Genomic DNA, 13,138 nt, shown 5'->3' on the forward strand with positions numbered 1-13,138 from the left:
GGTGACGAGGGCGCTGACCACACAGACATTCTCTGCAGCAGGGTGACGAGGGCGCTGACCACACAGACATTCTCTGCAGCAGGGTGACAAGGGCGCTGACCACACAGACATTCACTGCAGCCGGGTGACGAGGGAGCTGACCACACAGACATTCTCTGCAGCAGGGTGACGAGGGCGCTGACCACACAGACATTCACTGCAGCCGGGTGACGAGGGAGCTGACCACACAGACATTCTCTGCAGCAGGGTGACAAGGGCGCTGACCACACAGACATTCACTGCAGCAGGGTGACAAGGGCGCTGACCACACAGACATTCACTGCAGCCGGGTGACGAGGGAGCTGACCACACAGACATTCTCTGCAGCAGGGTGACGAGGGGGCTGACCACACAGACATTCTCTGCAGCTGGGTGACGAGGGCGCTGACCACAAAGACATTCACTGCAGCCGGGTGACGAGGGCGCTGACCACACAGACATTCACTGCAGCCGGGTGACGAGGGCGCTGACCACACAGACATTCTCTGCAGCCGGGTGACGAGGGCGCTGACCACACAGACATTCTCTGCAGCAGGGTGACGAGGGCGCTGACCACACAGACATTCTCTGCAGCAGGGTGACAAGGGCGCTGACCACACAGACATTCACTGCAGCCGGGTGACGAGGGCGCTGACCACACAGACATTCACTGCAGCCGGGTGACGAGGGCGCTGACCACACAGACATTCTCTGCAGCCGGGTGACGAGGGCGCTGACCACACAGACATTCACTGCAGCAGGGTGACGAGGGCGCTGACCACACAGACATTCACTGCAGCCTGGTGACGAGGGCGCTGACCACACAGACATTCACTGCAGCCGGGTGACGAGGGGGCTGACCACACAGACATTCTCTGCAGCCGGGTGACGAGGGCGCTGACCACACAGACATTCTCTGCAGCAGGGTGACGAGGGCGCTGACCACACAGACATTCTCTGCAGCAGGGTGACAAGGGCGCTGACCACACAGACATTCACTGCAGCCGGGTGACGAGGGCGCTGACCACACAGACATTCACTGCAGCCGGGTGACGAGGGCGCTGACCACACAGACATTCACTGCAGCAGGGTGACGAGGGCGCTGACCACACAGACATTCTCTGCAGCCGGGTGACGAGGGCGCTGACCACACAGACATTCACTGCAGCAGGGTGACAAGGGCGCTGACCACACAGACATTCTCTGCAGCCGGGTGACGAGGGCGCTGACCACACAGACATTCACTGCAGCCGGGTGACGAGGGGGCTGACCACACAGACATTCACTGCAGCCGGGTGACGAGGGGGCTGACCACACAGACATTCACTGCAGCCGGGTGACGAGGGCGCTGACCACACAGACATTCACTGCAGCCGGGTGACGAGGGCGCTGACCACACAGACATTCACTGCAGCCGGGTGACGAGGGGGCTGACCACACAGACATTCACTGCCGCAGGGTGACGAGGGCGCTGACCACACAGACATTCTCTGCAGCAGGGTGACGAGGGCGCTGACCACACAGACATTCACTGCAGCCGGGTGACGAGGGGGCTGACCACACAGACATTCATTGCAGCCGGGTGACGAGGGGGCTGACCACACAGACATTCACTGCAGCCGGGTGACGAGGGCGCTGACCACACAGACATTCATTGCAGCCGGGTGACGAGGGGGCTGACCACACAGACATTCTCTGCAGCCGGGTGACGAGGGGGCTGACCACACAGACATTCATTGCAGCCGGGTGACGAGGGCGCTGACCACACAGACATTCACTGCAGCCGGGTGACGAGGGCGCTGACCACACAGACATTCACTGCAGCAGGTGACGAGGGCGCAGGCTTCCTCCGCCGAAGAGGCGTGGGCCCAGGACACCGCCCTCTCTCGTCGTCTTGCTTCCAGCCCAGGAATGCAGGACACCAGCGCCCTCCGTCCCTGTCTCTTGTCCTGAACCCTGGGTTGAGGGGCACATGGCCCAGGAAGGACATCAGAAACTCCGCCCAGGTCTTGAGCACAACAGAGTCCCACACGGGGACTCGGCAAGCACGTCTGTCGTGTTGACCACGTGACACCTTGATTTCTCTTGACGATGGGTTCTCCCATGCGATCCTTCAAAGTCTCGGTGGGGAGAAAATGTCATTTTCACATATAATTTAGGTGCCCTGACCCCTAAATATATAACATTATCAAAAACTCTACCCCTTTTTAACAAAGAACTAAGGAAATGACCACTAGATATCCTCAAAGCAGAGAAAAATATCAAAGAAGGAAGGAAGAAAGAAGGGAGGGAGGGAGGGAGGAAGGGAGGGAGGGAGAGGGAGGAAGGGAGGGAGGGAGGGAGGGAGGGAGAGGGAGGAAGGGAGGGAGGGAGAGGGAGGGAGGGAGGGAGGGAGGAATTTAAACCTAGGTAAAGACAACTGGCATTACCTTCTTAATGAACGCCACCGAAAATGTATCCCAGGACACGATTCCATGGTCCATCAGCTCCACAAAGGCCGTCAGGGTGAAGGACAGCATGTCTCCAAAGCTGGAAAACACGGGGGTGGGGAGGCACAGTGGTCAGGGGACAGCAGCTGAGCACAAGGAAAGACACAAAGTGACAAAGCTTTCCAAAAGTGAATACAAGCAGAACCGGGAAAGGTCCCTGGGACAAGCCGCCAGGCCACAGACACCTGCCCCACAGGCCGCAGTCACCAGAAAGGGGCAGACTGGTGTCACGGCGGTGAGCCGGGGTCCCCCCCCCCCCGCGGGACAAGCCTGGCTCACACAGACTCTCGGGCTGGGGAGCTGCTGCGTTGTCCCGGGAGGGTCACTCGCCTCTCTGAGCCTCTGTCTGCTCAGCGGGAAAACGGGAGGGTGGTCTCTATTTAACCACAGGGCGGCGGGCACAGCACGGACTAAAACGAGCAGCACACAGGCGTTCAGTAGGTGAGGGCTTCAGGAAAAGCTTCTCAGCAAACGCAAGTTAGGCTGACTAAGAAGGGGCGCTGTGCTGCTCCTGTGGTCCATGGGCATCCAACAGGGAAGATGAGAAGTAATTCTCTGAATAGTAGCACTTTGCAAAGGATTTGTGTGGGCTCCTCATACCTGCGTGTGTGTGTGTGTGTGTGTGTGTGTGTCTCCCTGGCAAGTGCACACACACACATACAAGCTCACAGACACAAATATCCGTGTGAGCAAAAGCAGATTCATTTCTTGGCTACGCTGGCCAGCGTTTTCTCCTTCACAGCAGCCGCGGAGACGACGGCTGTTGGCTGGTGACCGAGCTGCTGTGATCTGGAGAGCCGGCCACAGGAAGGGGCTACCGTCTGCGTGACAAACCCAGGCAGAGACCTAGCAAGCGCGGGTGGGAGCCGCTCTGGCCTTCTCAGGGCAATACTCTGGTTTCTGGTGCCTTCAACACGACACTGGAACCGACACTCTGAATCCTTTACAGAGACTGTCTCTCCTCTATTGTCAATTCTCATCGTAATAAATATCCACTTGGAATTCTGAAGAGATGTTCTTCCCAAGTTCATGGAACTATATGCTCACTAGGGTTTCTACACTGTAGACAATGTCATGGATTCATAGGTTTGAAATTTAAAAAAAAAAGTAAATAAAGTTGTCTGTTGCGATTTTCAATCTGCAGGCTCATAAACTCCACAATTGCTCCATGACAAGGTCTCATAAAACGCTTAGGTTGAATCTTCCCATCTATTTTCAATCAGTAGAATAAAAACAGGCTTGTGTTTCTTTTAAAACAGCTTCAGCATTTCTCTTCCCCTGCGTGTTCTCAGCCCAGACTCAGCAATGACCTTGGAAACCCGGCATCGCCCAGAAGCTGTGATGCTGAAAAGCCACCGACACACAAGAGGACGCAGCTTTGGGACAGGGCCGTGACCCAGAGTGGCCGGGAGGTCTGAGGGGATGACGTGCAATGGACAGAGATGGGTAAGGGGGTGGCTTACCTATCCCAGAGCCAGACCACAGAGGGTCCCCTCCGGGTCCAGGTAAGAACTCACTAATGCACTCTCTGCCTCAGTTCCCTCGTTTATCATAAAGGGGACATCGATGCTGACGGGGCTGGTGGTGACAATACCTAACGCAGAGGACTGCTGGGGAGAGAAACATGCTACCAGCCTGAGAGCCCTCCGAGCCGCGTGTAGCGTGTAGGGAGCAGCGCTTGCGTGTCAGCAGAAGTGAGGCTTTAAAAAGGTGAATGGAGCCGTGATTTTCAAATGTCCACCTTCCTTGTATCAAATGGGATTGGTCTTTGGAGCCAGAAAAATAAAACGGCAGGAAGAGCCAACCCCCTTGGGCCACACAGAAAAGCCGCGAATGCTTCGTTAAAAAGGCTCGTCTCTGCGTCACCGCCGGGCGAGGCCGACCTTCCAGGTGTCCCCCGGGCGGCATCAGAGGACCGTGCCCCACAAAGAAATTCCAGACCAGAAAACAAACTCACTTGAAGGAAAGAACAAAAGAGTAGAAAGACAGGAAAAGAAATGGGTTGAAAAGTGTAGCAACAGAGGTGAAATAAAAATTCCCGAATGACTCTTTCTATACAAAGACAATGAGTCAAGAAAATCCAAACATCAGACCGCTCCCCACCCCATCCCCAAAGACGGAAAGGAAAGTAAGAGAGCCAGGCAATAAAACAATTAGTAAGATTGATTAGGAGATTATGCAGGCACTAGTGTGACTTCGGATACATTATTACAGAATAATGTATATAGTATTCTAGTAAAACTATTAGCTAATTTGTTAATTTATTATAGTAATAGAAGTATGCAATATTAGATACATTTTTTAACTTAAAAAAATGTGAAAACAGCAACCATATAACAAGTAGTAGCCATTTGCTTGCATCTGGCATGCTAACGGGCCTCAACTGCTGAGAGGTCCCCACATGCACAACCGGGGGACAGCGGCCATGTCCTCCAGGCTATGCACCAGAATGGCCTCAGTGTCATCTCTGACAGAACAAGCAATGGAACAGGCAGTGACCGTGCAATGCACACACTTTCAGAACCAAACTCTTCTGCACATTCCCCGCAGCTAGGCGACGCTGAGAATGGAGACGGTATAGCCTTCATCAACTGCTTTAGAGGCAAAAGATACATTCTATTTATGCTTTTGAATTATCTGAAGGCAAAATGGCTCTGTTCCCTGCTCCACGAACCCCTAAGCCACATGGCCTTAGTCACATCTGGGGGTCCTTCACTCCAGAACTCCACCTACAGACTCCTCCTGTAAGGATCTTGGAAAAAAGATGGAAAAATAGGGAAAGAGGATAGTTTGGTTTCCAAACCTCCGAGTTGCTTTGGGGCCAGGGTTTGAGTCTCCATGGTGGTTAAGGACGTGGAGCAGCACTTCTGAGACAGGAGACAGGGCTTTCTGCGTTCTGCAATTACCCGTTAGTGTGAATGGTGGATAACTGAGGGAAAAGCCTCTTCACATCACACACCAAGGCGCCCAAAGGAAGGGTGGCTTTCTTGGTCCATCTCACAACATTTTTAGAAATGTTATATGATTTATATTTACATTTTATACAAATATTATCTAATAGCATTTAAATATATATATTTAATATATAACTACATATATATAATATACAGAGATGTTTTACACATATAATATATAAGTGGTATGATATATCATGACTATTTATGTTGTATTGCATATATATTAAATATATATAATACATATACAATATGCATACACTATAGTATATACAGTGTATAGGTAACATACATAGTTCATTAGGACTGGTTGCCAGAGGGCATACGAGGTTTTCCCCGACAGAGAACTTTTTCAATATTCAACATCAAGCCCTCAGTTGCAAGGAAAGGGTGGCCAGGCTAACATCTGATTACATTCGCAATCAACGGACTCAGTGACTTCATCTCCCACGAGGCCGCCATAAAAGCTCTCACCAAACCTAGACGAAGACGTGAGCAGTGAGTGGCTCAGGCTCCGAAGGGAAGAAGGCGGGGGCAGAGCCCTCATCTCCGCAGTCAACGCTGGGGGCTGACCATCAAGGCTGAAGAGCAACGGCCTGGCACGTGAGGGAGCCCTGTCACCTGTTTGGTCTCTTTACTTGGTGTCCAGTGCTGACCTACAGACTCCGCAGTGCTGACTGCCACAGATGACGCCAACTATAGACTTGACGTGTGGCTGAGAGTCACCGTCCCCGCCAACACAGCGTAAGTGCTGGAACGAGTCGGAACAATGTTTCTCATCAACTCAGTAGGGAGCGTCCTCATTCCAACCGATGTCAGCCAATCTGACAGCATTTAAGTTTATGCTGTGGAGTTTATAAAAGAAGAGTGCTTCCACATGTTCCCACTGGGTGCCGTGGCTGAGGCACGTGGAGGACTGGTGGACATAGAGGTCAGGTTTAAAGCTATCAATAAATCATACCGAATGTATCCTTAATTGCCAACGTTCATGGTTACAGCTATTCCCTGCCCTTTGGGGTTCGCCACCTGCAGCGGGCTCTTGAGCAATGTTTATTTAGTTTTAACATCACTTCGTTACAATGTTGAAGAGATGCTGTAGGGAACTTAAAGCTTGTTTGTATCAATTAGCCTGTGGTAAACCTGGTTTCCTTCTGCAACCTTTTGCCGCAGTTCCAAGAACCTATTGAGTAAGTTAGGGAGGACGTCCTGTAGTTTCTTTAATTTGTGGTAAAATTTACATACATTGAAATGTATGGATTTCTATGTCATCGTCCTTTAGACATGGGCTTGACGCTCAGCATGACTAAGGTGACATTTTCAGCAAACATTCTTTTGGCTCTCTTGTGAAACATTTAACTGTGAATCAACTCTGGACTCTTTAGTCCACTGACCTATTACTTTATAACAATATCATACTGTCTTAATAACTCACTTTGTAGTAGTAAGTCTTGAAATCAGTTCATGAAATCCTGCAACTTTGTTGATCTGTGTTGTTTTTTCAAGTCTGTTTTGGCTGCTCTAGGTTCTAGGCATTTCTTTTAAGTTTTAAGATTGGCTTATGATTTCTGTTTAAAAATTGTATAGCATTGAACCTACAGAATATTTAGGGAGAATTGCTATTTTTATAGAGTGTCTTCCAAACCAAGAAATGGTCCATTCTCCATCTATTTAGGTCTTCTTTAAGTTCTTCAGGCAATATATTTATTTTTCATTGAACAGACAGTGAATGTCTCTTGTTAAATTCATTCATAAGAATTTTATGAGTTTTGAAACTTTTTAAAAGAAATTTTTTAAATTTCATTTTCTAGGTGTTTTCTTTTAATGTATAAAAGTACATCACTTTTATATAACGAAGCTATATCCAGAAACCTTGCTGAATTCAGTGATGAGACCTAGCAATGTCTTTGTAGATTTCTCAGGATTTGTTTTTTACATCAATGATCATATCTTCTATAAATAGAGTTGATTTTATTTCTTCCTTTCTGATCATTATGTTTTTTATTTCTTTCTTGACTTATTGCTATGGCTAAAAATCTCTAGTATAATGTTGAACAGAAGTGTAAGACACATTTGCCTAATTTCCAATCTTTACAGGGAGAAAAAAAATCAGTCTTCTAACATTAAGAATAATACTTTTTTTTTTTTTTTTTTGGTCAATATGCTTTATCAGGTTGAGGAAGTCCCCTCTGTTCCCATATTGCTAAGAATTTTTATGAATTCAGGTTGGATCTTACTAAATTCTTTTTCTGTATCTATGGTCTATTTTCCATATCTGTTCAGAATATTTTTTCTCTCCTTTATTTTACTAAATGCTGAATCATACACAGTGACTGATTTGCAAACATTTAAACCTCTCCTGGGATAAACCTTGATTGACTGCAAGGTACGATCTTCCTCATATGTTGTTCGGTATTTGTTAATATGTTACAGCTCTGTGCACTCAAGTATCCTTAATTACTTCCTGTACGGTCCTTGTCAGACAGCCTCGGAACTTAGTCTGATTTAGCTGCCCTGCCATTTCAAGAATCAGGGCCCCGAGCATTAATTTGCCCATAATTGATAAGTCAAAATTATGGATCTCATGCAGCCACACTTCCCTTATCTCTACCTCCCTAAAGGAGAAAGCTATCAGCAGATAAATCTGACGACATCGTTTGGCTCGGATTACCCCCCTGATTTTCTTGACATCAGCAAGTTGTATGAGGTCGTCAGAGACAAACTCGGTTTGAATCCCAATGGCCGCCACCTGATTTTAATCCCTGCCTTAAGGAAATGGTTCTGATGTTACTAATCTGTGTGGTGGATGCCGGCGTGAATGCCAGTAATGAGTGTACACCCACGACACTGCCCGGGACAGAGCTCACTCTCCTGAAAGATGACTTCTCCTGCCATCGCCATGAAGTGCTTCTACGATATTAAAAACACAAATCAAAATAAGATTTAAGAGGCCTCATCCTAAAAACTCAAGACTGCTTTCTATACTGTGTTACACTTTAATAAGTGACGAGCTCTGAGCTCTTGCGACTGCCAGCTTTCTGTGTAGAGGGGCCAGGGAAGATGGAATGATTTGAGGACAGTATCCCGCCCTGAAGGTGCCAGGATCTCCCCTGAGGGGTTAGGGAAAAAAAAAAAAAAAAAGGTGACATTTTCAGATGCCCTTCAGTCTTCCTTCCCGAATTGAAACTACCCGCTTCCCAACTCGGCAATGTGGAAGTGTGCTCAGACTCACAGGGAGAGTCCGCGAGGCCCCATGTGGAGTCGGCTTGCTTACTGGGAACGAGAGACACCGAGGAGGAAACCCTCGGAGACAGAAGTTCTGAGCGCCCCCAGACACCGCCCCCAGGCAATCCCCGTAAAAGACAGGCGGTTCAAGTGCTCTCAGACTCCCAGTAAATCATGTTCACTCCATACGTCAATCCTGAGTATGTTTTATTTTTTAACTGTGGCTCCTTTTCTGTCTGAGCCATAGAAGAAAATCAAAGGCTTTTGACTTTGAACATCACATAGGCCACAAAAAAAAAAAAAAAAAGAAAGTTTTTGTTTCATGTCACACATAAACTTATCCCAGCGTTGCTCCAGGGAAGGCGAGCCGTCCCGATGTGCTCATTTTGTGGTTACAGACATAAAGTACCCTTTCTGCCGCAAAGCAGAAAGAAAAGGGAAGTAAATTTTTAAAGAACCTGTTTACAGAACATCAAGCAGCAAAGAAGAAGAAGAAGAAGAAGAAGAAGAAGAAGAAGAAGAAGAAGAAGAGAAGGAGGAAGAGGAGGAGGAAGAGGAGGAGGAGGAGGAGGAGGAAGAGGAGGAGGAGGAGGAAGAGGAGGAGGAGGAAGAGGAGGAGGAGGAGGAGGAAGAGGAGGAGGAGGAGGAAGAGGAGGAGGAGGAAGAGGAGGAGGAGGAGGAGGAGGGGGAGGAGGAGGAGGAGGAGGAAGAGGAGGAGGAGGAGGAGGAGGAGGAGGAGGGGGAGGAGGAGGAGGAAGAAGAAGGGGAAGAAAAACCACCGACAGTATCTACATGCAGTTGTCAGAGGACAGGGACTCACAAGGCAGAGAAGACAGTGTTATATAATCTGTATCAACTGAGCATAAACTCTTACCAGGGCTTCATGATCTTCTGCAGCTTCTGGTACCGTCTGCAAAAGTTAAAAACAACCGTGTGAGGAGCACGTTTGAAAGCAATGACTTTTACACACAAACTGCACATCCTGAAGAAAGCTCGGGACTAGACACAGAAAAGGTTTCACGGGGCCCCGAAGTCAGGGAACTTGATTCACTCCGAAACTCTATGCAGAGTCATCGTTCCTGGTTCTCTCATGATAAGAAACAATCCCAAGACAAAAAATTAAACTGCTGTGACTGACCTATGACATTGACTCAAGGCGTAAAGGACACGAGAACACTCCTTTTGACTCAGAGCACATATATGCATTGAAGGTGGAAAAAATCCCTACCGGTAAGAAGGGGTAGGTTTTCGATGAGAAAGGTAAAGCCAGAAAGGGCTAGCCAGTTGTTGTATATCCAGAACAAGGGAGGTGCAGTTGGGTAAAATACCCACTGATTTTACTTTCTCTTTTCTTGAGAGAGAAAAAGGAAACATGAGGGAAGACATCATGAGACACTACAGTGGTCTCAGACAACAGACGGAACTCTGGGGGGGTAGCCTGCAAAACAAGTGCGCCTCAGACTCATCTCGTCTGCAAGAGAGGACGAGTACGCTTCAGAAAACACTGGGGTCGAGAAGATGAGGAAGCAAAGGGCTCTAACCTTACCAAGCCTCTACCACGCTACCTACAACCCCCCCCCCCCCGCGTCTGCCAAACTGCTCTGCCATTGAGTGTGTGCTTCCCTCTGAACCACTGAATACACCCCCCCCCTTGTCCAACGAGCTAAGCCCAACCCCAAACTGTCCTCTGGGAGGCCTCCCTGACCTCTCTTTGCCTTCCGTGCCCAGACTGAGACCACCCATGTCTGCGTGTGCTGAGGACACGTCGCGGTATGACTCAGGACAAGCTCACTGTCTCTCCGGCTCCCTGAGGACAGGGGCTCGCGCTGTGACTGGCCGCCGTCGCGTCAGGCACACGCAGAGCAGGAGCGCGCTGAATGGCTGATGCATAACCTGGCCCTGCAGAAGGCAAGTTTCACATCGGCAACCACAGAAAATGGAACCACTTCAGAAACCCCCACTGACCACGAGATCAGATCGTGTCTTTGGTCAAACTAGGGGGTTAAACACGTAGATAAAGAGATCTTCCTCCACCCCTTCTCCACCTGCCCTTCTTCTTTTATTTTTTAACAAGTTTTAAGTGTATTGGCTTCTTTTCTTCCTCCTTCAAAAAGCCACGGGGCAGGGTGCAAGGAGCAGGTGGCCACGGGGGGGGGGGGGGGCTGCACACAGGTGGGCCTTTGGTGGGGCTGAACAATACTTCCCACTCAAAGGAACGGGGCCTCCTCGGAGAAATGACTCGTGCTGCAGCTGAGGCAACAAAGGATTTAGGTTAAGTCAGGAAACAGCTCATCGAGCCAGAACCTCAAGAAAAAACACTCACAGAACAATGGGAGGCAGGTCAGAAGGACACAAAAGACAGCTTGGAGAAGGTTTCACAGCCAAATCCGGGACGAACTTAGCATCAAAACAAAGAAGAACCCGGGTTCGATTCCCGGCCAGGGCACACAGGAGAAGCGCCCATTTGCTTCTCCACCCCTCCGCCGCGCTTTCCTCTCTGTCTCTCTCTTCCCCTCCCGCAGCCAAGGCTCCATTGGAGCAGAGATGGCCCGGGCGCTGGGGATGGCTCTGTGGCCTCTGCCTCAGGCGCTAGAGTGGCTCTGGTCGCAACATGGCGACGCCCAGGATGGGCAGAGCATCGCCCCCTGGTGGGCAGAGCGTCGCCCCTGGTGGGCGTGCCGGGTGGATCCCGGTCAGGCGCATGCGGGAGTCTGTCTGACTGTCTCTCCCTGTTTCCAGCTTCAGAAAAATGAAAAAAAAAAAAAACAAAAAAAAAAAACAAAGAAGAATAGTGATCTATCATAGCCCATTGAATACAACAGGAACCAAGAAGCCCGTGTGGCCTCATGGCACGGCGTGCCCGTATTGTCAAAGAGCCAAGACTCTGGCAGAAACACACACACAAACCTCATGGGTACCATTTCCCATATTCCATGGAGCAACAACTCCAAAATTAATAATTAACTACAAAGGGGGTGGGGAGCATTACAATGCAGACATCTGGAAGGCACTGTCTTAAGTGGTCAAAGTGTACACCAATATTAAGACAGACATCATGTGGCCCTAGCCAGTTGGTTCAGTGGTAGAGTGTCAGCCCAGTATGTGGATGTCCTGGGTTTGATTATGGGTCAAGGCACACAGGAGAAGTGACTATCTGCTTCTCTACCCTTTCCCATCCCCCTTCTCTCTTTTACTCTTTCTCTCTTCTCCTCCCATAGCCATGGCCCAGTTGGCTCGAGCGCATCGCCCCGGTCAGGCGATGAAGATAGCTCCATGGAGCCTCTGCCTCAGGTGCTAAAAATAGCTTGGTTGCGAGCATCGGCCCCAGACAGGGGTTGCTTAGTGAATCCCAGTCAGGGCGCATGCCAGAGTCTGTCTTTCCGTCTCCTCTCCTCTCACTTGGAAAAGAAGAAGAAGAAGAAAAAGACAGACATTATATGCCATCAATAGGATGCAATTTAAACACACACACACATGCACGCATCTGTGGTATCCTGGAGAAAGACATATATATGGGTCTAAACTTGGGATAAAACTGTAGGGAAAAATGTGTTTCAATGGAAAATTATGCAGCGTTTATATATAGCATACTCTCCTAGGTTATCAGATTCCAGCCTTATTGCCTAACAATGCATATGTATATTTTGTCCTGTATGTCAGTAATTTAATTGACTTCCTCCCTGTAGGTGAAAACCCAGTTTTGCCTCCATTTGCAATTCATTTCGAGGTTCCTGTGCTCTAAATGAATTTGAGCCCTTTTGACTTTTCCTTTGAAATGGTTTACAACGTTTTTTGCCTGGTTCTCCTGTTTCATGCAAGTAAAATGAATTCTTTTAACATGCGCTCATATTTCTATAAAAGCTATGCTTTCATCCTTCCCTGAAAATTACCTTTAATGAATTACCATTTAACAAACCCACGGTGGATGACATTCTATAACATGGCTGACCTATATTCTTAAAAAGCGCCAGAGCCACGAGTGAGAAGAAGTAATTAAGAAAGAGTTCCCGGTTGCACGGGGATGAAGAAGACAGGTCAACCGGGGAGGCAAGGTGCTTCCGGAGTTCCAGATTTCTGTATGAAAGGACACAGCTGAGACAACAGGTGAAGCCTGACCTTGCCGTTTTGCCACTCCGCCCGTGACTGTGAAATTAATTACACAAGGAGGCCAGTAGACTGGGGTAGCTCGGATGCTTGGGTGGCCTAGGAAAGCAAACCAAAATCCAGGCTGGTAACTGTCTCAAAGTTTCCACCAATCACAGCCAAGTAGGTTTGAGCTGCAGCCAATCAAATAATTCCCTCGTTTTGCTCCTCCTCTTCCCTATAATAGCCTTTGGGGGGGGGAGGGGGCTTTGGGGGCAAAAGGTTTCTAACCACCCACAGTTGAGCAGTGATGGACTCGAGCTGATTTTTGCTCGAATGAATTCTTAGGATTTCCAATATGCCTCAGCTTAT

At 48.9% G+C, this 13,138-nt stretch overlaps 1 protein-coding gene across 11 annotated transcripts in view; it reads right to left on the reverse strand.

Moving 5' to 3' along the window:
* The window catches only part of ELMO1 (engulfment and cell motility 1), a 485,801-nt gene that overhangs the window by 315,585 nt on the left and 157,078 nt on the right, over window positions 1-13,138 (reverse strand). For all 11 annotated transcript variants that reach the window (XM_066239171.1, XM_066239176.1, XM_066239180.1 and 8 more), the window contains 2 exons: window positions 9,558-9,593; window positions 2,448-2,547 (listed from right to left, as the gene is read on the reverse strand). In XM_066239171.1, coding sequence (XP_066095268.1) covers window positions 2,448-2,547; window positions 9,558-9,593 — 136 coding nt within the window. The remainder of the gene's footprint in view (window positions 1-2,447; window positions 2,548-9,557; window positions 9,594-13,138) is intronic.

Source organism: Saccopteryx bilineata, chromosome 7, assembly GCF_036850765.1.
Source record: "Saccopteryx bilineata isolate mSacBil1 chromosome 7, mSacBil1_pri_phased_curated, whole genome shotgun sequence".
In the NCBI taxonomy this organism is placed as follows: Eukaryota; Metazoa; Chordata; class Mammalia; order Chiroptera; family Emballonuridae; genus Saccopteryx; species Saccopteryx bilineata.